The 27,144-nt window shown below is 33.8% G+C and overlaps 1 protein-coding gene across 3 annotated transcripts in view; it reads left to right on the top strand.

Moving 5' to 3' along the window:
- ARHGAP5 (Rho GTPase activating protein 5) overlaps positions 1–15,550 on the top strand; it is a 74,974-nt gene extending 59,424 nt beyond the window's left edge. For all 3 annotated transcript variants that reach the window (XM_047075583.1, XM_047075582.1, XM_047075584.1), the window contains exons 4-7: positions 3,859–3,936; positions 6,593–6,724; positions 7,444–7,549; positions 12,091–15,550. In XM_047075583.1, the coding sequence (XP_046931539.1) occupies positions 3,859–3,936; positions 6,593–6,724; positions 7,444–7,549; positions 12,091–12,418 (644 nt within the window). In that variant the 3' untranslated portion in view covers positions 12,419–15,550. The remainder of the gene's footprint in view (positions 1–3,858; positions 3,937–6,592; positions 6,725–7,443; positions 7,550–12,090) is intronic.
- The last annotated feature ends 11,594 nt before the right edge of the window (positions 15,551–27,144 follow it).

Genomic DNA, 27,144 nt, shown 5'->3' on the forward strand with positions numbered 1-27,144 from the left:
TTAAAGTTGTTTTCAATTTCTACATTTTTATGTATAGTTTCAGAATATTGGAATATATTTCTAATGCCTTTATTTATTGCTTGGAGACCCATGATAGATACCTTGGGTGATTTTAAGTCCAAGTAAAACTTTGATAATTCACGTCTTGATAATTGAGTTGGGGATGTTTTTTCATTTTTTTTTTTACATCATTTAATTATTAGTAGATGGAAGGCAAGATTTTTAGTGTAGATGATTAAGTACCTTAAAATTTTCACTAAACAAGTAATACTAAATGCTTATCTCTGTCAGGAATTGTCAACCTCAGTTAATGACATTTGGAGCTATTTAATCCTTCATGAGAGGAGCAGTCCAGGATATAATTTAATTTAGGTGTATTGCATTTAGTGATCATGTCTTTTTCAGCTCATTTATTTATTTAATTTTTTAGATGTTTTTATTTATTTTTGAGAGCGAGAACACATGAGCACGAGTGGGGGAGGTGCAGAGAGGGAGACGCAGAATCTGAAGCAGCTCCAGGCTCTGAGCTGTCAGCACAGAGTGCAGTGTGGAGCTTGAACTGGTGAATGGTACGTTCATGACCTGAGCCTAAGTCAGAGGCTTAATTGACTGAGCCACCCAGGCTACCCTTTTTCAGCTCCTTTAATTAAAAAGAATTTTTGAGATTATCTTCAGACTTTTAGCCACTAGTTTTAGACTTCATTGATTTTTTTAAATCTAATTTCTCCTGTGTTTATTGGTTGACATTTCACTATATAAATGAACTACTCGTCTCCCTCAATTTGAATATCATGTTTCCTCATTATTAGATTTGAATTATGCATTTTTGTTAGAAATACCATCCAGGTTGTTGTATCTTTTTAAGTATGTCGTAACCTGTTGAGACAGTGTATCAATTTGTCCCAATAATTTTGATTATTTGTTGGTGTCTGCCATATTTCTTCATTGAAATTAAAACTTTAATTTAGTAACTTTTTATTTATATTGGTATGAGTTCATGTGTTCTTGTATTCAATGAGTTATAATGCATTAATGTTACTCAGATCATCCTAGCTTAGACTCCTTCATGAATTCTATGTCCTTTGAAGATACATCTCTATAATTCTTTAAGTACTTCCTCAACTTTCTGGCACAAGATGTACCAGGCATGGCTTATACTTTCCCTGATTCATCCTTGGAATCCACCTTTTCTCCAAATTGCTCTGGTTTGTTTTGGTAGAGAATGGTATTTAGAAACCAATATTGGGGCTACTTCTGGACCATCTCAGCAAAAAAAGCTAAGAAAGCTAAGAAATGTATGTGTGTATGTATCTATACTTATTTCTGTGGCAGTTTGTTAAAAACCATGAATTTATGTTGTTACCTTCAATTTTAATCTAACACCATACAGTACATTTAATTCTGGTTCCCCTTTTGTTATTAATTCCCTTCTTGAACAGTGAGAATCCATGCTCCTTTTATTCTTCACATATTTACTCATTTGCTCAAGTCTGAAATATGCAAAAAGTATACATACTACTCTAGATTTGAAACCTGCTAAGTAGAGTTCAATAATTTATCACAATTTTTCAAAATTTTTTATGGTCCAGTTACATAGAGTGAAGTTCACCAAACTTAAGGGTACACTTAGATTGACATGTGACAAATTCATTCCCCTGTTTAATGCACACACCTGTCAAGATACAGAACATTTTCATGACCCTTTATGTCTCTTTCCAATTGCTTTTCCGAACCACCCAAGGTAACTCGTCTAACTTCCCCCAGCCCCCACTTATAGATAAGTATTACCTTTTTTAGAACTTGATATAAATGGAATCACATAAATAAATTCTTTTGTGTCTGGTTTCTTTCAGTAATCACAGGTGAATTCATGTTGGCTATGTCAGTAAAACCTTGTAACATTTAAATAACATTAGGGGCGCTTGGGTGGCACAGTCGGTTTTAAGTGTCTGACTTTGGCTCAGGTCATGATTTAACAGTTCCTGAGTTTGAGCTCCATGTCACCTGCTGTGCCAACAGCTTGGAGCCTGCTTCTGATTCTTTGTCTCCCTCTCTCTGCCCCTCCCCTGCTCACCCTCTGTCTCTTTATCAAAAATAAATAATAAACATTAAAAAATTTTTAATATAGCAACATTAGCCCATGAAACTTTGTCAGATTGGATTTTTGCTTCCTTTTATATGTTCATGAATTTCTGAATATTAACATTTTCCTCCCAGCATGAGATATACTTCATTCTTCTTTCATATTGTTATGTATTCTTTGTAAAGACTAAAATAATTCTAATAACTAGGTAAGAAATTAGAAGGAATTAAAAATACATTGTCCCATGGAAGCTGTGACATTGGTCAAGGAATAAGTTTGAGATAATCTACTTTTTCATTGATTTGGTTTGTTTTTATTTTTTTGTAACTCCTGTGATCAGAAGAGTATATAATGCCTTACGAAATTGAGTCTTTTTTAGAAGTGCTTTAAGAAACTTCCTGTTGAGCACAGACAATAGGTATAGACTTTTGGCCAGTGACATAAATGTTAGGTCTTTTTTTATTGTCCATAATTCCCTGAGGCCTTTCTTTTTTCATTCTTCCCCCCCCCTCCTTTTCCAGTATAAATTTCTTTATGTTGTTTAGTCTCTGTAATTTCTATTGATTTATTTTCAAGGTCACTCGTTCACTGCTCTGTCGTCTCCATTCTATTTCTTTTCCTTAGTTCTAAAGTTTCTAGGTCTTACTATATTTCTGATTTTTTATGAAACTTTCAATTTTTTCAAGTGTGTTTATAATTGTTCATTGAAATATTTTATGATAGCTGCTTTAAAATCCTTGTCAGATAATTCCACAGCTGGCACCTTTGTATTGGTATCTGTTAATTATCTTTTCTCCTTCATGTTGGAGATTTTCTTGGTTTGTGGTATGATGAATAATTTTAGCTTTATTATTGTATCCGTGTCATTTTGGATATTATGCTATGAGACTTTGGATCTTCTATTTTAGTGAACCTCTTCTGACTGCACCAGCAGTTGGGGATGAAAGCCCTGATGCCCTACTTGGTCTCCATAGGCCTCTACTGACACTACCATGGTGGGGAGGGTAATTTCCCTCTTACCTCTAGATTCTGGTCTCTATTCACCCCTATTGACACCCCAGGAAGAGGAAGGGGGGGTGTATGCCATTTTTACCGCTGGGTAGAAGAAGTGGAATTCTGATCTCCCTACTGGGTTACCACTTGTGTGTGAGGAGTGGGTTTCATGGTCTTCGGCTAGAGGAAGGCAGTTCTAATAAGAAAAATGTTTTGTTTTTGCTTTCTAAGGCTACACCTTTCACAGTCCTTCCACTTGAGAGAGCAAGCTTTTCTTGTGGTTGGTTTTCTGTTATTTTTTCTTTCTCTTTTTTTGCCTGTGCTATGTGATATTTCTGGGTTGAAGCTTCTCTGTTGTCCAGTCCAGTATATATGAGGCAAAAAGAAACCCCAGAGAACTCACTATCATTTTGTTCTGCAAATTCCAGTGTCATTAGACAGTCTATCTCCTCTCCACCATTCAGAGAATCTTGATGTTTGCTTTTTATATATTGTGCTCAGGAATTTTAGCTATACTTAGTGGAAGAAATAGGAAGAAACATGTTTTTTCATTTTGCATGGAACTGGATGTCCTAAATGATTTAAGAGAAAAAGTGGTCCATTAAGAATTTCAAAACAAATGCCCCAAAATTTTTAATTCTTAATAGTTTTTTACCACCATATTTTTCTAAGTTACTAAGATGTGTTTAAGGTTGAGTGTATTCTGTTGTATATATGTATGTATGTATGTATGTATGTATGTATGTATGTATAAAAGCTTATATATTTCTTTATTCTTATAGGATTATGTACTGAAGGACTTTACCGTGTTAGTGGGAACAAAACTGATCAAGACAATATTCAAAAGCAGTTTGATCAAGGTGAGGTATATAAAATACAATCATTTTTAAATTATTTTCCTTACTGAAATTTCATGGTGGGAAGACTGATTTTTATAAGGAAGTGGGATTTTGGGGAGGAAAGAGTCTTGAAGCAGGATTTTAAATGTGTGATAGAATATTTACCACAGTCAAGAATAGGAGAGCTATAAATCCGTTACCAGAATTAGAAAAGCAATCAATTGACTTAGGACAAATCAGCATCTTTCTAAGTCAGAAATAATACTTATTTAAAGGTGCAGTTTAATTTTTTTTCCATGCTTTAGGGCCAGCTAACCATTAGGAATTAAAAAAAAAGAAATCAAAGTTTTAAATGTAAAAAAACTATAAGCACTATGGAGAAAAATGAGTGAATATTTTATAATCTTGGAGTATCAAGGCCTAAGCTTGATATGAAATGTAGAAATCCTAAACAGGATGATAACCTGGACTGCTATCTCTGTGTGAGATAGTGGATAAAACGTAAACAAAACCGGGAGACAAATGATAAACTTGAAGGAAGTGTGGAATAATCTTGGATGGGATAAGCAGTTCACATCAGAAGAAAGAGACCAAAGAGTATATGAAAATATGCTCTGTCTCTATGATTTGTAGATACAAACACTAAAATAAAAAGAGTTGATTTTGATTTATTATCAGAGTGAAAAGATTGTTGACAGAGTGTAGAGAAGCAGGTATGTTGTACACTGTTGGTTGTGGATACCTTTTGAGAGGTAGTTCATGTATAACTATTAAAATTCAGATACTTTGCTCCAGAAATTCCACTTGCAAATATTTATGTTACAGAAGTCTTTGTATAAGCTTACCAAGATATACTTGAAGGAGCATTTATAGCAGTGTTGTCTCAAATTTTTTTAAAAAGAGGAGGGGACCTATCCACGTTCTTTATAAGTGGAATACTAGATTCCTGTGTAAAATAGTGTAGATTTATGTGTGTTAAAATGGTAAAATGTCAGTTGTTGAGTGGTGTGAAAGCTTTGGAAGTATTTTCTATGTATAGGACTTCATTTTAAATTTGTGCAATTTCACTTACAGTAATTAAGGAATAGATTATAGTCAATACTATGGCCTCTTGAATTATACTTCATGGTTTTGTTTTCTCGTTCTGTCACTTACTGTGCCTAGGGCAATTAATTTTTCTAAACCCTAACTTTTTCATATCTAGACTAGGAGTGATAAGAGGAACTGGGATGAATAATGAGATAATGAAGAGTTTTCTGTGCCACACACCATATCAAATATTCATCGGATAGCTCTTGTTATAGAAAATGTAGCCTAAGAAAATAAGCTTTAGTATATAATAGTGTTTATCATAGCATCTTTAATGTTTTTAAATAAAATCTAAATGTTCAGTAATAAAATATTATGTAAATTGTTAAGTCTTGGGGAATATTTTGTGGTCATTATAACCATTTAGGGCAAAAGGTTATTAATGGGTTAAGGATGTATGAATTCTTAGTACTGTTCTTGCAAATTTTCAGTTATGTTACAATTAAATGTTACCTGGTACACACAGGAAAGGTTTTAAACGTTTGCTTGTGAAATTTTAATCATCTTAGATAATGCCTTGAAAACAAAATCTGGTATAAAAATGTATTTATGATTTTTCTAGTTTTTTTTTTTTTAATGAATAAAAAGGGATGAAAGGAAACATGCCCGAATAAATAAAATGTAATAGTGATTGTTAGGTGATGGGGGAAATTTTTTTGTTGTTGTTGATCTGTGTTTTTACATTTTCTGTCACAAATACCAAAATTTGATATCATAAATAATCAAAATTATAAAAAGAAAAAATAATTCTTTTAATAGCAAATTAACCTTGTGATACACCTTTAGTATATTCCATTCTTGTTTTTTAAGTCAGAACTTCCCTGAAAAGGGTTGAAATGAAACTATTCCATACAAAAAAATCAAGTGTAAGCTAGAAGGTGTAAACTCACTTGATTTCAGCAAGTAGAAGTAGAAGGTTTAAACTAAAATTTATATGCTTAATTCCTATCTTTTGTCTTTCTGTTTTTTTATGGCCTTTTTAAAAGTTTGTTTTGAAAGAGAGAGAGTGGGGAAGGGGCAGAGAGAAAGGGAATCCTGGTAACCCAATTGACTGAGCCACCTAGGTGCCCCTGTAAAATAGCTTATGTAAACAAAATATTTTAAAAGGTAGGTATTAGTGAATGCTAATGCTCTATAACATACTAATAAGCCTAACAGCCTTTTACATTTGCTGTAGTAGAAGATGCTTCCTGCTTGGTTCTCTCTTCCCTTATGTAGGCAAACTTATTAAAACAGAGTAGGAGGGGCTCCTGAGCATCTCAGTTGGTTGAACATCTGACTCTTGATTTTGGTTCAGGTCATGTCACAGTTCATGAGATGGAGCCCTCTCCATGAACTAGTAGTGCAGAGCCTGTTTGGGATTCTCTTCCCCACTTCTTTCTCTCTCTCTCTCTCTCTCTCTCTCTCTCTCTGCCCCTGCCCCATGTGCTCTCTATCTCTCTCTAAAAAATAAATAAACTTAAAAAAAAAAAAACACACATTTGGGGAGGGGTGAATCAGCCTGTAAAGAAACACGGCTGAGGAGAAGACTCTATAATTAATTAAAATTATATTATATAAATTATAAATTTAAATTTTTGTCTTGTAGATCATAATATCAGTCTCGTATCAATGGAAGTAACAGTAAATGCTGTAGCTGGAGCTCTTAAAGCTTTCTTTGCAGATCTGCCAGACCCGTTAATTCCATATTCTCTTCATCCAGAACTATTGGAAGCAGCAAGTAAGTTGTAAGCCTCCTTTTTTGGAGAGAGATGATGATGGTGGGTTTAATGTACTGATTGCTCTGTGTTAAAATCATCCATACACTAGAATGTGTAGCTAGTAAAAATTCAGCTTATAAGACTCTTTCTTAAAGGTTATTTTCCTGCAAGTAAACAAAATCAGAATCCGGGGGAGTGATCCCCAGAAATATTTAGTTGTAGCTGGTCTCTCAGGTGACTCAGTGCTTCTAGCAATTTGAAGATCATTGTACTAGAAATTTGTGATTTGTATTTTTATTTCAGACTTAGAGGCTGTGTAAGAAAATTAAATGAACTCTTCATGTGAATATCTCTAACATATTTCAGTAAAATATTAACCTTTGTATGGTGTGTACACATGTGTATTTAAGTTTTTTAAAGTCAAATTAACTTTGGCCTCATATCTTAAGTCATTTTTTGCAAAAGTAAGGTAGGAAAGTAGGTGCTTATTCAGTATAACCATTTCAAATTTTATCATCTCTGAGTCAGTTTGACCTTGTGATTAGCTTTACATGCAAAAAGGCTATTGTAATAGATAATGTATTTAGCAGGTTTCTTAGAACATTTTGTTTTTGTTTACTTATTCTCATATGCTTCAAACAGATTCTTCATTGTCTTTTACAGTAAGCAAAGCAGGAAGCTTTATCAAATATTTTTAAATGTGTGTTTCAACAAATTCCTTCCTACTTTGATTTTACAGAAATCCCAGATAAAACAGAACGTCTTCATGCATTGAAAGAAATTGTTAAGAAATTTCATCCTGTAAACTATGATGTATTCAGATATGTAATAACACATCTAAACAGGTATTTTTATTTTTTGTTTATGCAGTTGCACTGTAAATTTTAAACTTGCAATTTTAAATTGGGTTAATAATAAGATAGAGAAAAGGAGACAAACTAATTTTAAATATAGTTGAATTTTGGGTCTTCTCTGGATTTTTAAAATAGACTTTTCACAACTTGTTTAAAGAAAGGTATATGATGGGGCGCCTGGGTGGCTCAGTCGGTTGGGCGTCCGACTTCAGCTCGGGTCACGATCTCACAGACCGTGAGTTCGAGCGCCGCGTCGCGCTCTGGGCTGATGGCTCAGAGCCTGGGGCCTGCTTCTGGTTCTGTGTCTCCCTCTCTCTCTGCCCCTCCTCCGTTCATGCTCTGTCTCTCTCTGTCTCAAAAATAAATACACGTTAAAAAAAAAAAATTAAAAAAAAAAAAGGTATATGATTGTGACTCTTTTAGTACATGTAATGATTATATAAATAGTATAGTAAGTATATAAGTAGTAAGAATATTGCTATTATTCAACAGTTCTCTTCTATAGACTTAGAATTTTAGGTATGAAATGACTCTTAACCAAATGAACCTATTTGAAGTTGGAAAAATTGAGGTTTAAAGAGGGAAATTAGATACTCAGTGTCACATAATTAATAAGTGACACATCTTATGAGTAAGACCCCAAGTCTCTTAGAGGTTTCACTTAATTTTTGTATCACACTCTGTTGCTTTTGTATATCTTGCTTGTTTTGTTCGGGTATAGCCCACAAAGTGAAATTTTATCAGAAACTTAAATTCATATTACCGTCCATCCTGTTAACCTGAAATGCAGGACATTAATCCTGCACTAAAATCTTAAATATGTTAAACTTCAAGCGTATCCTTTTTTGTAAAGCGATAACTCTCTTCACAATACCATTTATTAAGTGAAAGGCAGTATTGTGTCATAGCTTAAAGCTCAGACTGTTGAGTCAGAGAGGCTCAGATGTGAAACATTTTTATTAGTTATGTGACCTTAGGCATATTACTTAACCTTGCTTAAGTCTTCATTTTCTCAACTATAAAAATGAGAAATATAACACCTCACAAAGTTGTTCTTAGGACTAAATAGAATTACTAGTATTTGTGCTAAGTTTTTCAAAAGTCTGCTCCTTATAATTTCTATTGACACTAATGAAGTTTTTTTTATTTTAACTTATAACATCAATATTGAAACCCAAGTACATTTCAGTTTTGTATCTTTTAAATGTTTAAAGTTTTATTGTTGCAATCAGTGTAGTATAAAATTATATTAAGGTTTCTAGTAACTATTCTCTGAAGTCTCCCTCCTTGAGAAAATACCAGCATACTAGTAACTAGTATTGTCATAAAATTAGTGGAGTATCATCTTTTGAAAATTATCATACAAATGGTTCTTGAAATGATAACAGATGTGTACATGGTACTGTTAGAGACCTTACCCAATATAGAGTGTAAAGATGGTTTGTGAACATATTATTGTTTGGCCATTTTAAAGTGCTGAAGTAAGAATTGGTGCTTTATTTAAAAAATTTTTTTTTAGTGTTTATTTACTTTTTGAGAGACAGAGTGTGAGCAGGGGAGGGGCAGAGAGAGAGGGAGACACAGAATCCAAAGCAGGTTCCAGGCTCCAAGCTGTCAGCACAGAACCTGATGTGGGGCTTGAACTCATGAACCCTGAGATCATGACCTGAGCCATAGTCAGACGCTTAACCAACTGAGACACCCAGGGACCCCAGAATTGTACTTTATTTAAAAGAATAGGGAAAAAAAGACCAAGGGGAAAAGCATGGTCAGAGAAGCATAGTACTAGTCCACTAGCAATATTATTTTAGACAGTACCATGTTTGGCTTCAGTAATACAACCATACAGCAGCAGAAGCATACATGATGTGTTGAGGAATGGCAGAGGACTTTGTGATTCCAGTAGAGAGAAGGAAGAACAGAGTAAGAGGTAATTACGGTCAGAAAGAGAAGAGAGACAGTGTGAGATTATATAGGACAGTACTTCTCAGAGTGTAATATGTCTAACTTTAATCTTTAAAATGTTTTACTGACAAGGAAGTTGCTTATGAGTGTATGTCGCTAAGCACACTGTTGACTTCCAACTGACATTTGTGAGGAGGTGAGGAATGAGACTTTCTTAATGAAAATAGCATTGCATGCCTGTCACTCTGAGTGGTAGGGGGACCACTGGAGAGTAAAGCAGAGAAATAATATCATCAGACTTAAAATTTTTTTTTTTAAATTTTTTTTTTTCAACGTTTATTTATTTTTGGGACAGAGAGAGACAGAGCATGAACGGGGGAGGGGCAGAGAGAGAGGGAGACACAGAATCGGAAGCAGGCTCCAGGCTCTGAGCCATCAGCCCAGAGCCTGACGCGGGGCTCGAACTCCCGGACCGCGAGATCGTGACCTGGCTGAAGTCGGACGCTTAACCGACTGCGCCACCCAGGTGCCCCTAGACTTAAATTTTAAAAGGATTGGTCAACCAGACTGTAATGGGAACTCTGTGTGCTAAGTATTCTGAAGAGTGCTAGGGACATAGAAAGTGAATAAAGCAGTCACTCATTAAGTTCTAGTATAAGAAATGAATGATAAATAAATATATAATAGATGATTGGCAAATTGCAGAAATGAATCCATGGAGTTACTCTTTTGTTATATTCTCTTTCAGCCTCCATATTCAGTGAGTTCCTGTGTTGAATCACTTTTTTCTCCTCTAATTATTTTTCCTATTTGTTCCTGTGCCACTGCTTTAGTTTAGCCATTATCATTTCTCATTTAGGTAACTCTAGTTTCATTGTAATTAAGCTCTCTTCATGCCAGTTTTCCTCTTGATCCTCCTGTGATCCTGATCTAAGAATGATCTTTCTATAAAGATGTTTTTTAATTGAATAACATCCTATATCCTAAAGAAAAAAATGTTCAACATTAAGTGGTCTAGTTCTAACTTACTCAGTTACGCCTTCTTTCCATTTCCTCTAAGTACACAACACAGCAAGTAGCTGGATTAATAGCATTTAATCAGAGGTATCAATTTGTGCCTGTCATTACATCTTAATATGACTGCCTCAGTTCTCAAAATGTAGTCCTCAAACCAGCAGTAGCAGCATCACCCCAGAACTTGTTAGGAATGCAAATTATCAGGTCCCACCCCAGACATAATTATCAGTCTCTGTTTTAACAAGCCCTCTAGGAGGTTCTGATACACACTGAAGTTGAGAACCACTGTTTTGACTGAATTACCTTCCCTTCCTACCATTTTACCAATTGCCCATCACTCTTAACTCAAACATCAGACATTACCTCTTCAAGGAAGCCTTTCCTAGGCACCCTCATCTCTTACTTGGTACCTTTCTTTTGTAGACCTGATGCCCATGCTGTAATGTCTTTCAACTTTATAGGTGTTTTTGTTTTTTGCCTTTCGTTTTTTGTTCGGTTTTCTTTTTTCAGAATCTACACTTGTCTACTGCATAGAAACACCTGAATGGACCCACTATAGTTAGTTAACTTTATTCTGAATATTCTAATTTTGTCTCTTAACAAATAGTAATAACTTTTACCATAGAACACATATTTTTAGGGCATATTACTTTACCTCAGATGAACAATTCCTGTGGTTGGGGGAAGGGGTTTCTTTGGTTTATATTTAAAATATTTTGATGTGCAAATTTAATTACAAGATTTTCCCACTACCTTCCATCCTGGATTATTTCTTTATGTGTGGAAGAGCATCAGATAAAAATACTAAGATTCTTCCCCAATTTAATAATTTTGATTTATAATTTAAGATTTTTCTCTTAGGGTTCTTATTACAATGGTAGAAGTGCTTGCTCACATATTTAAAGAGCTATATGTAAATCTGTTAATACAGTGTATAATCATTTATAAATTCTTAAGTAAATTCTTAAGTGATAAATTCTTATTAAAATTCTAACTAAGAATTTTAAGGTGGAATGTGTTTCTGTGAACTGTTGTCTTTCAAATTAAATTTGTAGCAAGGTACAATATATTTAATGATGGAAAAGATTCTTTTTTGCAATATTAGAAACTAAGTTTTTTGAAAGTTGAAAAGTCTGTTGGTTGGAGGATATGATAGAGTAATTTTTCTAAAGTTTGATTTTTCCAAGGATCAGCGAGCTGACAGTACCACGGTTTGTCTTTTAATCTCTCATAATAGTCAAGGAATTTGGATATGCAGTTAGAATTTTCGGCATCTGTTGCCAGAAACTCATTAAAATTTGTCACGTGTCCTCCTTACTCTGAGAAAAAGGTTTTTTTTTTTCACGCACATTAAGGTTTCTATACATAAATTATAAAACCCCTGCTACCACGTTTTTAAAAGACTATCTTTGATTTTTCATAAGGAATGGATTTGCTGTCTCCTGTTACTAGAATGTAGTTGAAAATCTTAGAATGCACAAGAAGAAAGATGGTTTAAATTTGAAGTTAAGATAAAAAATTTTTAAAACTAAATCATCTGAGATCTCTGATACTTAAATTGCCATGAATTTTGATTGGTTTCTAATTGTTTTTTCCTATCATAATTTCAGGGTTAGTCAGCAAAACAAAATCAACCTAATGACAGCAGACAACTTATCCATCTGTTTTTGGCCAACCTTGATGAGACCCGATTTTGAAAATCGAGAGTTTCTGTCTACTACTAAGATCCATCAGTCTGTTGTTGAAACATTCATTCAGCAGTGTCAGTTTTTCTTTTATAATGGAGAAATTGTGGAAACTGTGAACACTGTGGCTCCTCCACCACCTTCAAACCCAGGACAGTTGGTGGAACCAATGGTACCGCTTCAGTTGCCACCACCTTTGCAACCTCAGCTGATTCAACCACAGTTACAGACAGATCCTCTTGGTATTATATAAGTACGAATTGATTGCAGACAGCCTGAATTTGGACAAAAAGCAAATCTAGGCATGCATGTTTCAGGGTTCAGTAGTATACTTGATTTTTCTTACAGGTAATTCACAGTCAAAATGATGAGACATTTTCTCTTTGAACTATATGGTATAATTCCTTAGTCATTTACATTACAAATCTAACATGTGATAAGCATGACTGGAGAGGTTTAATTTTTATAAACAAAAATAGCTATAAAATACAAAGCTGCTGTTGCATGCAACCTTATTGCAATCAGTATATCATTCCTGTGGCATTTTCTGTCACATTATATTGTGAATAAAATTTTTCTATAGAAATTAAATGATTTAAAAACTCACATATATGAAACATTTAATGCTTTTCAGCCTGCTTTATGGCTGATTTTGTTATTTGATGTGCTGATTTGGGCAACTTAATTTACATTTTAGCAGTCTGTGTAGATAACTAAAAGCCCAGTTAAGTATTTTATAATTTCAGGCTACTTATGCCATGCTTGGGATGTTATTTGAAAGAAAGAAAAATACACTTATCATATTTCTGCACCTTCATCTTTACTTCTAAATAAACCTGTGGATGATTTGATGAGGGGTAAATGAACATATTTCTTGTACACGCATACCAAGGATATACTTGTGGCTAAAGTGAGTTGATAATATTGTGCAAAGGATAGTTGTCACCAACTCATTTCTTTATGGTCCATAATGAAATAAACATCTTGTATACTGTTAATTCTGTAAACAGATGCATGTTCAAAAGATCTATGATGGTCTTGTAATCTTAATCTAATATATTTTAGATATTTTAATTTTTTCCCTCTTGGGAAATACATTTAGTATAGTGTAGAAAATACTTCATGACATTTTCATATAAGGTTATATAACTTTTCGTACATAAACATGAAATTTGTTGTAGAAAATTCTTTAAACCAAACATTTTAAGCTAGGACTTCAATTTAATCTGTTCCTTGAATCTATTTTTATGTGGCCCTTAAAAACATATCCAAAAATCCATTGCTAATATAGCAATAAAAATACTTTGGGTACTGACAGCCTCTTTGGAGTGTGTATATATAAAGTTGCAAACTTGTATTCATATTCTTTTCTGTGATATGTTGTACTAAAATCCAAAATGCTTTTGCACCATTTTTTAAAACAATTTTTTCTTTTGATGTTGGTACCAGATTTGCTGTAAATGATTGCTGCTTTGGGGGTTAAACATTATGTTAGTAAAGATCCAACCAGAACACTAAATTATGGATAAAAATTTCAGAACTGGTGGCATAAATTTTTTTAGGCTTTATTCAAAATTTGTTTATTACCAAACCATGCCATTTTTTTCTGGAAAGGAAAAAAAAAATGGTTTGTTTTTCCTTGTTAGGTTATCTTTTCCTGTAGGAAAGAGGAAATTCTTTGGTCCGTGTTGTAATCCTCATTCATAATACAATTTTAAGGTTGTCTTATGTGTATTATAGTAAATAGATGATTTTGAGATTGGAGGCTCCTAAGAGTTTGATTTGCTCCATTTTTCCCTAAAATAAATACCGTCTTTCCCAACTGTTATGTCCTAGGTATTGTACTTCTAATTTTAACTTCAGAATCAAGATGTCAACATCAACCAGGCTGCTGTTGAAGTACATGTATATTATAAATTATCTTATTTGTGTTATACTCTTACATGTTATTATCTTTTCTAAGAAAACAAAGTCCCTATTATTCCTATTGCAAAGCACACAGGAATTAAGAAAGTACAGTAATTTTTAAAAAGAAAAATCCGGTAAATGTAGTATTCTTAACTTGTTCTATATTACTTAATAACCTATTGTCTATATAGCTTTAATTTATAGCTGTCAGTTTAACATTGGCATGTCTGGCAAAGAAAATTAAACTTTAAGAGTTTTATAAACTGTTTCTAGGTTGCTAAAGAATTTATTTTTCTACTATATATGGTATAGACAAAGCTCAAAACTATGTACAGGAAAAAAGCCTGACTATTTCTTTTGGAAGTAGGCTGAAAAGAGAATTTTCAGAACTGTTCTTGTCTTCAGTTCATTTGGTCATGACTTTGCTATTGTAATATGTGAATCCCAGTTTATTTAAGCTATTCTCTTTTATACTTTGTTAATTTAACTTTCATGTACATTAAGTACCATTTTTGTTATTAAAACTAGCATTTATCATTTTCCACATTAACTACCTTACACCTTCCCCAAAACTTATCTCCACTTTTCTATGCATTCTATAATTGATTGAAAAGCTTCGTAGTGGGTCATTTAAAATTCTACATTTGGTTCAATTAACCTATAGGTTTCAGTTAATTGAAAATTAAAGTACAGTTTAAAGCTCAGTCTGTTACACTGAATTGATTGCGTTTGTTTTTGCCAAGGGTTTAGATATGTTTTTAAATATTAGAAAAATAATTCTAAGAACAGAATAATATAATTAAACTTTGCTTTGGTAAGTTACTGGAAGGTCTCACTGTTTAGGGACATATTATATATGAGACTTAAAGGATGAAAAGGATATTAGATAGTCTCATAATTATGGGTAAACATTAAGGCATTATATTTTACAATTTTAAATAAAATTCCATCTACACACATGTTGCCATTGTTTCATTTAAGCTTCAGTGCTTGTAGTTACTACAATATTGTACTTAACAGTGGTTAGGTTAGCAATATAAAGATGCATAGTGGTACTCCTTTTCAAATTTTTAATAGATTTATTGGAAGTCAAATTTTATTCAACAGACACTAGGATATACAATTAATTTTAGAACAAAATTCCAGGCATAATGTATTTCCATTTGAAATGGTATTTGTTTAGTGCTTTTTCCCCCCTAACATTGACGATGTAAATACTGTGTAGGTAACCACAATCTAACTTAGCCAAAAAGCAGCTTTTATTTTCCATACTGTGTGTAAATAATGTAGACCCCTTTTTTTTTTTTAGGTACTGGAATTTAATTTCTAATATCTCTTAGATATAAACAAAAGGGAACAATTGGAATAAGATTTAGGCCTTAGCTTCCATGGTGATTTTTAGTTTTTTATACGGTAATAATTGTGATGCTATTTGTCAACTGGATATAAATATATATATAATTTTAAAAAGTCAAAAGTGCTTTGTTTCTTTGTTTATAATTAATGTAATTTTGTGCTTCACCCACAGGATGCTGCAGTAAATTAAATATCAGTGAAGCTTCTTCTGTATAAAGAATGCTCTGAATAAAACATTAAGAAGCTGTGTAATTTTAAGTTATAGTTGCCTCTAATTTTACCATTTCATTGGTAAAAGCTATTTTCTTTTTTGTGTAAAATAGGAAAATAAAAATAAATTTTTCAATATGATGAAAGTTTTAGTAGGGAGGTATATTACTAAGCTTTTATACTATACCATGAGAGGAGATCCAAAATTCATTTTGGATGTACACATACTGGTGAAAATTTAGTTTTTAAATGTTCAGGAAAAGATTGATTGCACAGATTTCTGATTCCACTGTTACCTGGACCTGAATTTTGAGCTCTGGCTAGACGTTCTTTTGAGCCACTGGAAATATTTTGAAGCCTGTTTTAGTTTATTAGCAGAGCTGCTAACATTGAAAAATATACTTTTGTTTTCTCTTAATTGGTTTATGAATATTAAGCCAAACTTTTTGGATGTATGTTCTCATATTCTGTGGATCTGATGAAGTCTGACTTTAATTTTTGTTTTTCTTGAAATTGATAATTTTAATTAATTACCTTAATTCTTAGGCTGAACAATTTCTGATTTGTTTCAACAGTTATGGGTTTTATTTACTTTTTTATTGTATTTGAATTCTTGACGTTCTCAGCAGCCTTTTCAGTTTCTCAAATGTCTGAAAATAAAATTTTCTAAGATTTAATAGGGGAAGGAACCACTCTTCAAAATGGATTTCTTATGGTAACATCGGTGTGTAGTTGAGAAAACTGTACAAGCATTAATATCTCATACCCAATATCCAATCATTAGATATCCAAGTACTGTGATCTCTTTACATTAGTTAAAATCTAATTAACAAACTTTGAGGATATTTACTATTAAGTTGAACCTTGTCATCATCCTGTAAGCATGATTTCCATCCCCACCCCCAATATTAGTTTTATCTCTGTGGGTGTGGGGGCAGGTAGGTGGGGGGATCCACAGATGTCATATCAGTTAAATCTTAAAGTGTTTAATACTAGTATTTCATAGAAATTTTTCAGGCAATAGAAATGATTTTGGAAGGCTAATGGTAGTCAAAGTTTTAAGATTTCAATCATTACTGTTTAATATATAAAATTTATAAACCCTAAAATTAATACAGTGCTAGCAATTTTGGTTGTCATTTTACAAGTAGTGCTAAGATCTACAGTAAACACACTGAGTAGTTGTCACAGAATTTGTAGTTTAGAAACACTTGTTTAATTCCCACAGTGCTGATTTTCTATTCAATTTTATTCGCCTTGTGTAAAAATTATGAACATTTTAATAATGGCTCTTCTGTTCTAAAAGTTTGCCTCATTTTTAGTTAAGATTCTCTTAGTGTTGTGACCTATTTTTTCAAAATTATTTTGTATTATATTTTATTCCAATACAAGTGATGTGGGCTTTAACAATTGACCTGTTTACTCATTGCTTCACTAGTTCATACAAGTTAGTTGTAATTATGTGTCTCCACTCACCAGATCATTTTCTTGTGACCTTAATAAACTAAATGTTTTGTCCTAATCATTTAATATGTTTTAGGTACTTGTAGTTCTTAAAAGATCTTACCATTTTAAACGTGGAGCTCTTATTTTCTTTCCCTTCTCTTCAGATTCTGGTATTTCATTTTATCCAAATAATTGTCTTTGTAGGGGTTAGTGAAGCCACTTTATATATAATACCCTAAAATTACAAGTAAAATTAGAAGCAATCCACACTATCCCTTCTGTTATTATATGTGTAGGACTTGAGTTATTTTAAATGTGTAGGTGAAAAGATTTTAAAAACAAAAACTGAAGCTATGAGAACAGAGTCATTCGATACTCAAATTGATCTCTTAGAAATTTCATTTTCAGATTTTTCATTTTTGTTGGTGTTCAGAAGTTTAGTTGCCAAATGTTTTTGGTTTATAGAGAGAAACCATTACCAGTGATGCATTTTTCAAATACAAACTAAAATGTATCCAATTCTTTAGTTTCAAAATGATGGTAGAGGGCTGCCTGGCTGGCTCAGTCTTTGGAGCCTGTGACTCTTAATCTCCGAGTTGTGAGTTCGAGCCCCACATTGGGTTGTAGAGATTATTTAATAAAATCTTTTTTTTTTTAATGGCAGTTATAAGTTACTTAACAATGTATTTAAATATTTTCATGTAGATTAAGGTGAGCAGACGTTTTCTGTGTAAGGGCAGATGGTAGATATCTTAGCAGGCCATATGATCTATGACACAATTCTGCTGTTGCAGTGCAAAAATAGCCATAGCCAGTATAGAAATAAATGAACATGACTGTGTTACAGTAAAACTGTGTTTACAAAAAAGAAGCAGCAGACTAGAATTGGCTCACAGACCAGATGATCCCTGATTGTTAGTAAAGTTCAAGTTTCCAACTAGGTGGAATAATTTATGATAGATTAATTCCAAATAATACAGGTCAAAGAAATATTTTGCAGAGGGAGATGATAATTGTCCTGTTTTACCACCCTTTTTTCCCCAAAAGGAATCATCTTTCTTAGTTTTAATAAATGAGCTATGTGGAATAGTTCTTTAGTTCTTTAAAAGATCGTAGGAAATTATTAAAACATTGTATCCAGTAGGTGGGATTGGTGATACAATTGAATATATCAAGAGCACCTGGCTGCCACAGTTTGAAAGAGTATGTGACTCTTGATCTTGGGGTCCTGAGTTTGAGCCCCACATTGGGTGTAGAGGTTACTTAATAAAACTTGAAAAAATAGTAATTGTTTATATATGTAAGAATTTATTTGCTTTCACAGCCTTCTATTCTTAAAGATGACTTAGGGTGGTAATTGCATCTCCACACACTGTACATTAATGAGCAAATGTTAAATATTCCAGTAAATTGTGACATTAATGAAGTGATTATTTTTGAAATACCCTTAAATACCAAAATCATGTCTATAATGGATCTAAAAGTATGTGACCACTATTTAATAGTAGGTTTCTGCTTCTGAAACCTTTTTTTGGCTGTTTTTAGTCTATGTAAGTGCCATATGAGGCATACAGGCAGCAAATCTTAATTCAGTCTGAAATTCAAGCAAGGTCCTTCAAGTAAAAATAATCTTAGAAGTTTTAAGAATGTGCCGGGTTTTGAGTATTTTTCTGTTTATAAGCCATGGTTCCCAAATCTCAGAATCACTAGTGGAAATCAAGACTCAAAACTATCCAGAAGGCATCCAACTATACAAATCTTTGAGGTGCAAAAATAAGATATTTATTCCCAGTTATGTGCTTATATATTCCATATGGGGAGGACAGAATGGGAGTTTCTGGAAGAAAAAGTTCACATGAGAATGGTTCATTACATAGAAAAAACCTTGATATTCAAATTTAAACTTTGGGCACCTGGGTGACTTAGTTGGTTTAAGCATCTGACTTCGGCTCAGGTCATGATTTTGAAGTTATTGGGTTCAGGCCCTGCGTTGAGCTCTTTGGTGACAGCTCAGAGCCTGGAGCCTGCTTCATGGCTTCTCTCTCTGCCCCTCCCCCACTTGTGCTCTGTTTCTCTAAACATTAAAAAAATTAAGAAACAAATTTAAACTTAATATGCAGACTCGATAGTTACTGAGCAATTTTATAATCATAAGTTGTAATAAACCAGTCAAAAGTATTTTATTGGCAAAGATCTAGCCATCTTACTAAGGAAAGTTATAGTGTTCTTTCTTAGAAAAATTCAGCTATTTATGATGTCTTAACTTTGTGAACAAACGGGTTCTGTCAAAGAAGAAACTGATAAAAAGAATTGGAGGAGTGAGTTGCATTGAAGAATGTTTTTAGTATTCTAAATTTATACATCTCACAAATTACCAAAGTCATCATTTTTGTTTTTCTACCACTTTTAAATATTTGCGTTATAAACACTGTACAGGTTCAGTGTTTTACATGAGATGTTACTGCCCACACCAGGTCAACACACAATCTAACCTATTAAAGCAGGATAATTTTCAAAAGCCTTATTTTTAAAAGCACCAGTGTGATATGGAAATGCTTACACTAGACTCACTCCCATCAGGGGAAGAACTATTCAGAGGTTAGTAGAAGATCAGAAACTTTTACCCTCCAGTTTCCTTTGTAGAAGCTGGGCTCAGTCTGGGGGTCTGGATTTGGCCTAGGCAGAGGGCCACATTAAGAGAAACCAGCTGTGCTTTTACTGAGTACACAGGGCTGGAGTGGCGAAACGAGGTTTTGAAAGCCTTAAAAGAATAGCCAGTTTATTTCTATCAAGATATTTGTTAAATGTTGAAGCTTAGGCTAAAAATCTAAGCTGAAAATTTCTGAAAGGCAAAGCTGAAGAGGATACAAAGGTCCCTCCAGTTTCTCAATTGAAAACTTTCTAGGTCCACACCCTAGAAATGGATAAATTTGGACTTTGGTCTAAATCTTACCAAAACTGCCTAACGGCAAAGGGGAACCATTTTCAGAGGAAGAAATTGTCTTGGAGATAATTTTTGAGATTCTACAGTTCTTTTGTATACAGTATCCAGCATACTGTTTAATGATTACTAGGTATGTGAAGCAAAATCATGACAACCAAGAGGGAAAAAAAATGTACAATTGAATCTAAATGATCTAGATTGTGGAGTAAGGCTATTACTTTTAAACGATTGTGATTTAATGTGGAAGAAAATGGAGAGGATTGATATATGAAATATGTCAAGGAATGATTCATGTTTTGTGTGAAAGGACATCTAGAACTCAAAAATTAACTCCTCATGACCCAGAAGACTAGATTATCACTGGATAATCTCAGGATATGTTCAAAGTGTCTGACATGTATTTTGGAGTCACAAAAGGAGAGCACAATTGGGGTAGAAACAATGCTTGTAGAGGTTATGGTCAGCAGTTTTCTAAAACTGATAAAAAGCACAGACTAAAGTTCAGACAATCCCAGTCCAGGAGAACTGTTTGAAACTATGCCTAGGTACCCATGATAAAATTATTGAAAATCCAAAATGGGCCATGTTTTTTAAGCAGCTTGAGAAAAGATATTCAGTATAACACCAATAAGACTGACAGTTGATGTCTCAGTAGAAATGATCAAGGACAGAAGACAATGGAATGACATCTTCAAAATGCAGACATGGGGCAGATACAGTATCTGCCAAGGAAAAGGCCTTGTGGAATAAAGATGGATCCAGACAAACAAAAGCAAAGATACTTCATCACCAGTAGGGCTGCAATAAATAAAAATCAAGGAAAGCAGAAGTGGTCCTTAGGCAATTTAGTATTGTCATTGAGATTTCCAACTGTTCTTGGGAGACTGACTTTTGAATCAAGTTCCCTCTAAAACCCACAAACTTTGGAGGTTTTGGTGTCTTGGATAAAAGCACTTAAGTTGAGCCTGAAGAGATCAGTCAGAGACTCGAACCCCTCTTCTAGCAACTCTGATCGGAACTTAAAGACAACCTAACCTTCTTCCATCTCCTGTGGAAAACAGAGTTAAGAATATAGGCCAAGATGAAATAAAGTAGGAAAGACCTTGCCCACCAATCAGTACTCCGGTTCTTTTGAAGAATTCGTGTACAAAAATTATATGTATATGGAATGTGAGCAGGTCTTCAATCAGAAGCCGTTTGAACATCAGACAATTCATACTGGAGAGAAACATGGTAACTGGGAAATTCAAGTCTTAATATCTGCAGCCATTCAGAACAAAAATCTTATACATGCATTAAATATGTAGAGACATTTACCAAAAGGTCACACATCTTTGCATACTGTAATGCTCACATTAGCAAGAAACGTGTGAATGTATTGAAATTTGAAAAGGCCTTCACCTGTTAAGTCAGTCTTGGTTGCACTTCAGAAAATTTACACTGGCAAAGAAGCCATGTGAATGCAGTAACTGTGGAAAAGCATTCACCCAGAAGTCACAACTCCATGTACATCAGAGTTTCATACTGGAGACAGACTAATACATACTGAGTTTGAAAAGTCCATCAACAAATCAAACTGGCTTACTGAGTGATAGCCAGCCATTGAAATGGCCCTCATGGCCCTGGCTTCTGTTGTTCACGTTTTTGTATGGTCCTGTACCTTCTACCACGATTGGTCTTGTGTGACCAGTAGCAAACAGCAGAAGTGATGGTATGTTAGATCCAAGACTAGACTATAAAGGACTGTGATTTCCTCTCTTGGGCACCCACTCTAAATGATCTCCTACTCCTACTCTCCTACTCTGAGGCAAATTGTCATATTGTGGGGTGCACGTGGTGAGGAACCGAAGTCTACCAGCAATTGGGAATGAGCTTGGAAGCCTCCAACTGACACCTTGAATGAAACATCACAAGATAATCAGAACTAGACCTGTGCAACTAGACTTCTCCCAATTCTCGTCCCTGGTAAATGTAGTAAATGTTTTAAGCTGCTGAGTTTGGGGGTAATTTACACAGCAAAAGATAACATACAGTTGCACATTGCAGTTCATACTGGGGGCTACTATGTGTTTCTTAATTTCCAAGTCACGATGCCAAGTGTATCAGAGACTGCACACAGTGAAATCATATATGTGGTGAGTTGGAAAACAGTGCTAGATTAAATGTGAGTATCAGAAAACCCACTGGAGGAAAAACTATGCTTCTACTAAATAAGAGTGCCTTCATGGAAAAATCTTGTTTTAAATACATGTCAGAGAACATACTGTAGTAACTTCTCTAGAAAATGCCACAGTAGCATCAGCAGATTGACAAAGGAGAAAAAACTATGTGTTTGTGTGTGTGTAAAGCTTTCCCCAACAGATTGTTTGATATGACCAGGGTACCTGAGCCACTATTTACTGTGGCAGAGACTTTGGCAGTAGTTTCCAGTATATATCAAGAGTTCATAAATGAGAGAAAATTATTTATTCAAAGTAAGAAAGCTGCTCACAGAATCAGTGTAATTACACATTATAGATTTTATGTAGCTCAGAAATTATATGGATATATTTGTGAGAAAAATTCTGAAGAGAACATCTAAGAATGTGTTGAGGAAAGGGCATCTTAAGTAATTCACAGGAAAAACTTGCCAGTTTGAAATATTAGGATGTGGACTGGCAAACTTTATAAAGGGCCAGATGATAAATATTTATTATATTTTTAATTGAAATATAGCTGACAAACAGTGTTACATTAGGAGGTGGTAAATATTTTAAGCTTTGCAGCCCGAGAGGCCAAAAGCAAGGATATTCTATAGATACTTGGGGGGGGGGGGGAATCCATAAAATTTTTGTTGGCAAAAATTTAAAGTGTTATTACATTGCAAATTAATCATTTCCAATTGAAGGTTGTGTGGAAATTTCACATTCATATGGTTAAAATATATTTTGAAATATAGAAATTTCCTTTGTAAGTTTATCAAGGTCCAAAAACTGCTGCTGGAAGTATAGGATGAGCTTGGAAAGTACATCTAATACAAATTTGGAAATGATGAAATTATTTTTTTTGTTTTAATTTCTGATAGTACAGAAAATGTATAGAGCAACTGAACATTTGCTTGTGATTCAGACAATGTTACTTATCATGAAATGCATTCCCTGCAGCATAGACTTTGCATGTTATCTACTTTGCCTTGTAATTTTAGGTTGAATTCCTTACAAACCATCAAGTCAAGAACAATAAGCTAATTTTGAAAAACATTCAGTGTTCAATAATGGTGGTTGGTGTGGGTCCTCTCATTCAGAAAAGTTTCAGTCCTGGCCCTGAGCTCAAAAATGTGCAACCAAACTTTATCATTGCTAAGAAATTGAATTGCTGTGTGGAAGGGCAAATCAGGACATTTGGCTTCTTCTGATAAAGTCACGGAATTTACAATTGATAAGTCTATAAAAATTGATGAAGTCTACCATTGATACTGCTAAAACATGATAGTTCAAATATTTTCCATAAAGGACCTGCTGATAAATAATACAGTGAGTAACCACATATTTGAAGCCTTAATATTGAAAATCTTGATAAATTTGTTGGACAAAGCTTCTTTCTGTTCTACACCTATATTTTGCCACCATCAGTTGTAAGATCAGATTCCATTTAAGGTTGTACTGAACATTTTCTCAACTCTCTTTAGTTGTTACACAATACATCCATTGAGGTTATTCAGTCAATTCAAATTCAGCATTGACTGAGTAGACAGCAACTGAGCAGTCTTGGTAATATCTTCAAACCCAAAACTCAAGGCAAACCACTTGGAATAATTTGCATTGTATTTAAATTGATGTCACCTAGTGCTCTAAACTAAGCAATTATTCTCACCAAAAAGCTAATAGCCTTAACAATTTTCATCTGGACACATTTCCTAGGCTGCTTGTAAACATGATTTCATTAACTCACCAGATGTTAACTTTACAGTCTCTTCAAGAAAATTGAAGAGGAGCATGTGCCAGCATTACCCTGATACCAAAACTATATTAGAAGAAAACTATAGACTAATATGTCCCCTGAATATAGATTAAAAAAAAGTCTTACCAGCAATTTAGCAAATTGAAACTATAACAATATACAAAAAGGATAATATGCTATGAACAAAGATGCAGAGTGAGTTTCACATTCAAAAATGAGTTATAAATGACTTCAGTGAAATTGGCACAGTAGATAGCTCCAAGGGCCATCTCTCTACAAAAGAAAGATAAGTCAAGAATTTTATATGAACATAAGATGAAATTTGAAAGGAGCCAAATTTAGTATACAAGTTTTTTTTTCATTATTATTTTTTTTTTACCACAGTTCCCACATATCTTCACCTTTCTTATGCTACATTTACAGGAAGTCAGAATCCTATTTAGTTAGAATGTAAATGGCTTAAAGCAACAAGAAAGAATTTCCATTTTTAGTATTGCCAGGTAATATCATTTGGACTAATCCTCCAGCTTAGGAAACCTAGAAAAAAGATGGACAAAATTGCTTCCAAACATCAGTTTGAAGGCCATCAAAAAACTAACAAGATTGGGATGCCTGGATGGCTCAGTTGGTAGAGCGTGTGACTCTTGATCTCAGAGTTTTGTGTTCAAGCCCCATGTTGGGTGTAGAGATTACTAAAAAAAAAAACAAAAAAAAAAAGCCTTTAAAGAAAAAAAAATCTAACAGGATGGTGAAGGATTACAGCCAGCATGAGGGGGAGAAAAAAAGGCCCAGATAGATAAACTCTCCTTTGGGACCACAATTCTTTAAGGGGTAACTGAGAGGCTGAACAATACTTCTGATGGCCTGCCATAGGTGTAGGTGGACAGGTATTGGATTTGAAGACCTCAAAGTATTTCTACAGTTTCGCAAATTTGATGTCCTACCCAAAATAACAAGGCATGTGTGCAGACAACCTGAATTAAAACTAACAACACAGACTGTATATGCTAAGTCCAAGGAAATAAAAGTCAAGATACAGGATTTCAGCAGATGACTACAAAAATACATAAAGGTACCAAATGGAAGTTAAAGAACCCAAAAATATATTAGCTGAATTTAAGGACTCAAAGGATTGACTTATAGCAGATTAGACACAGCTGAAAATAGAATTCATGAATTGAAAGTGGTTAATAGAAAATACAATAAAAGAACAAAAACTGAAAAAATTAAAATGTAGTGAAGAGAAAGTCTTGTCATAAATTTAATTGAATTTCCCAGGAAGAGCAGAGAGAGAAAGAAGCAATATATGACTAGATAATGGCTGAGATCTTTCCACAGCTATCAAGACTACAAACAACTGTTTCAAGGGCTGTGAATCAATGACAAGCAAGAAAAAAAAAAAAAAAACAACACATACTGAAACATACCATAATAAAACTGAAAAATAAAAAATTAAAAGCAACAATAGAAAAAGGATTCCCTACAAAAGAGTACCACTTAAAGCTGCTTTCTCAGTCAAAATATTAGAAGCCAAGTAGCAGTGAAATATCTCCCTAGCATTCAATAGAAAAACAAAAAGTCTTATAGAATAAAGGTAAAATCAAAGATATTTTCAGACAAAGTAGAAAATGATTGTAAAATGAAGTACTGAATACTTTTTCAGACAATAAAACTCTCCAGATGAAATGTAGATATGTAGGAAAGAATGAAAGGCAATAGCAATGGTAAGTATGTGGGTAAATCTAATGTTAATGATAAGTAAAAAGAGTGTAACATTGAAGAAAGAAAGGAAAAAATGGAATAATAATAAATGTTTAAAAAGAAAAAAAGGGGGCGCCTGGGTGGCGCAGTCGGTTAAGCGTCCGACTTCAGCCAGGTCACGATCTCGCGGTCCGTGAGTTCGAGCCCCGCGTCAGGCTCTGGGCTGCTGGCTCAGAGCCTGGAGCCTGTTTCCGATTCTGTGTCTCCCTCTCTCTCTGCCCCTCGCCCATTCATGCTCTGTCTCTCTCTGTCCCAAAAATAAATAAACGTTGAAAAAAAAAAATTAAAAAAAAAAAAAAAAGAAAAAAAGAACAGAGACACATAGGACAAAAATGTATTACAGTACATTTAGATCCAAACATAATAACAAGTACATTGAATTAAAAAAAAATTAATGTTCTAAGTAAATGATGAAGTCCGACTGGATTCAAAAAATGACAAAATCACATTTACAAGGGCCACCAAAAGTCATAAGGATACAGAAAGATTAAAAGGATAAAGATGGTATTATAAACAGCTGAATGCCAATATATTTGAAACTTTGAGTGAAATAGAAAAATTCCTCCAAAGTACAACATATTAAAACTTATATGAAAAGAGTAGGAAATACTAACATTAGCTTGATATGTATTAAAATGAATCTATAACTTCAAAGCTTACATGCATTCATAGGCCCATATATGACTTTGCTGGTGAATTTTACTAAATAAGAAATAGCACATATTTTTTATAAAGTCTTCAGTAGGATTGAAAAAGAGAAAACACTTGATTTTAGAAGGCTAATATAATCTTGATAAATTCAACAAGGACATAATTATAGGGCTGTGTCATGAATATAAATATCTTTATGTTTCACAAAATGTTTAAAGGAACATACATATTTGGTTTAACTTTCTTTTTTTTTTTTTTTTTTTTTTTTTTTTTTTTTTTTTTAAAGTTTATTTATTTTTGGGACAGAGAGAGACAGAGCATGAACGGGGGAGGGGCAGAGAGAGAGGGAGACACAGAATCGGAAACAGGCTCCAGGCTCTGAGCCATCAGCCCAGAGCCCGACGCGGGGCTCGAACTCACGGACCGCGAGATCGTGACCTGGTTGAAGTCGGACGCTTAACCGACTGCGCCACCCAGGCGCCCCGTGGTTTAACTTTCAAAAATCAGTCACTGTAATGTGCATTTATAGAATAAGAAAAATATACTGCTATATCAATAGATAAGTATAAAGCACTTTATAAAAAAGATACATCATGCAAATACTAAGAGCTGATGTTGCCATACTATTATAAGACAGTAAAATGTAAGGCAAAAAGCATTACTGGAGATAGAGAACATTTAATAATGATAAAGGTTTAATTCAGCAAGAAGAGAACAATTCTAAATTTGTAAGCACCGAGTACCATAGCATTAAAAAAAAAAAA

Source organism: Lynx rufus, unplaced genomic scaffold (assembly GCF_022079265.1).
Source record: "Lynx rufus isolate CCGP_SWC_20201006 ecotype Redwood Valley unplaced genomic scaffold, mLynRuf1.p SCAF_13, whole genome shotgun sequence".
In the NCBI taxonomy this organism is placed as follows: Eukaryota; Metazoa; Chordata; class Mammalia; order Carnivora; family Felidae; genus Lynx; species Lynx rufus.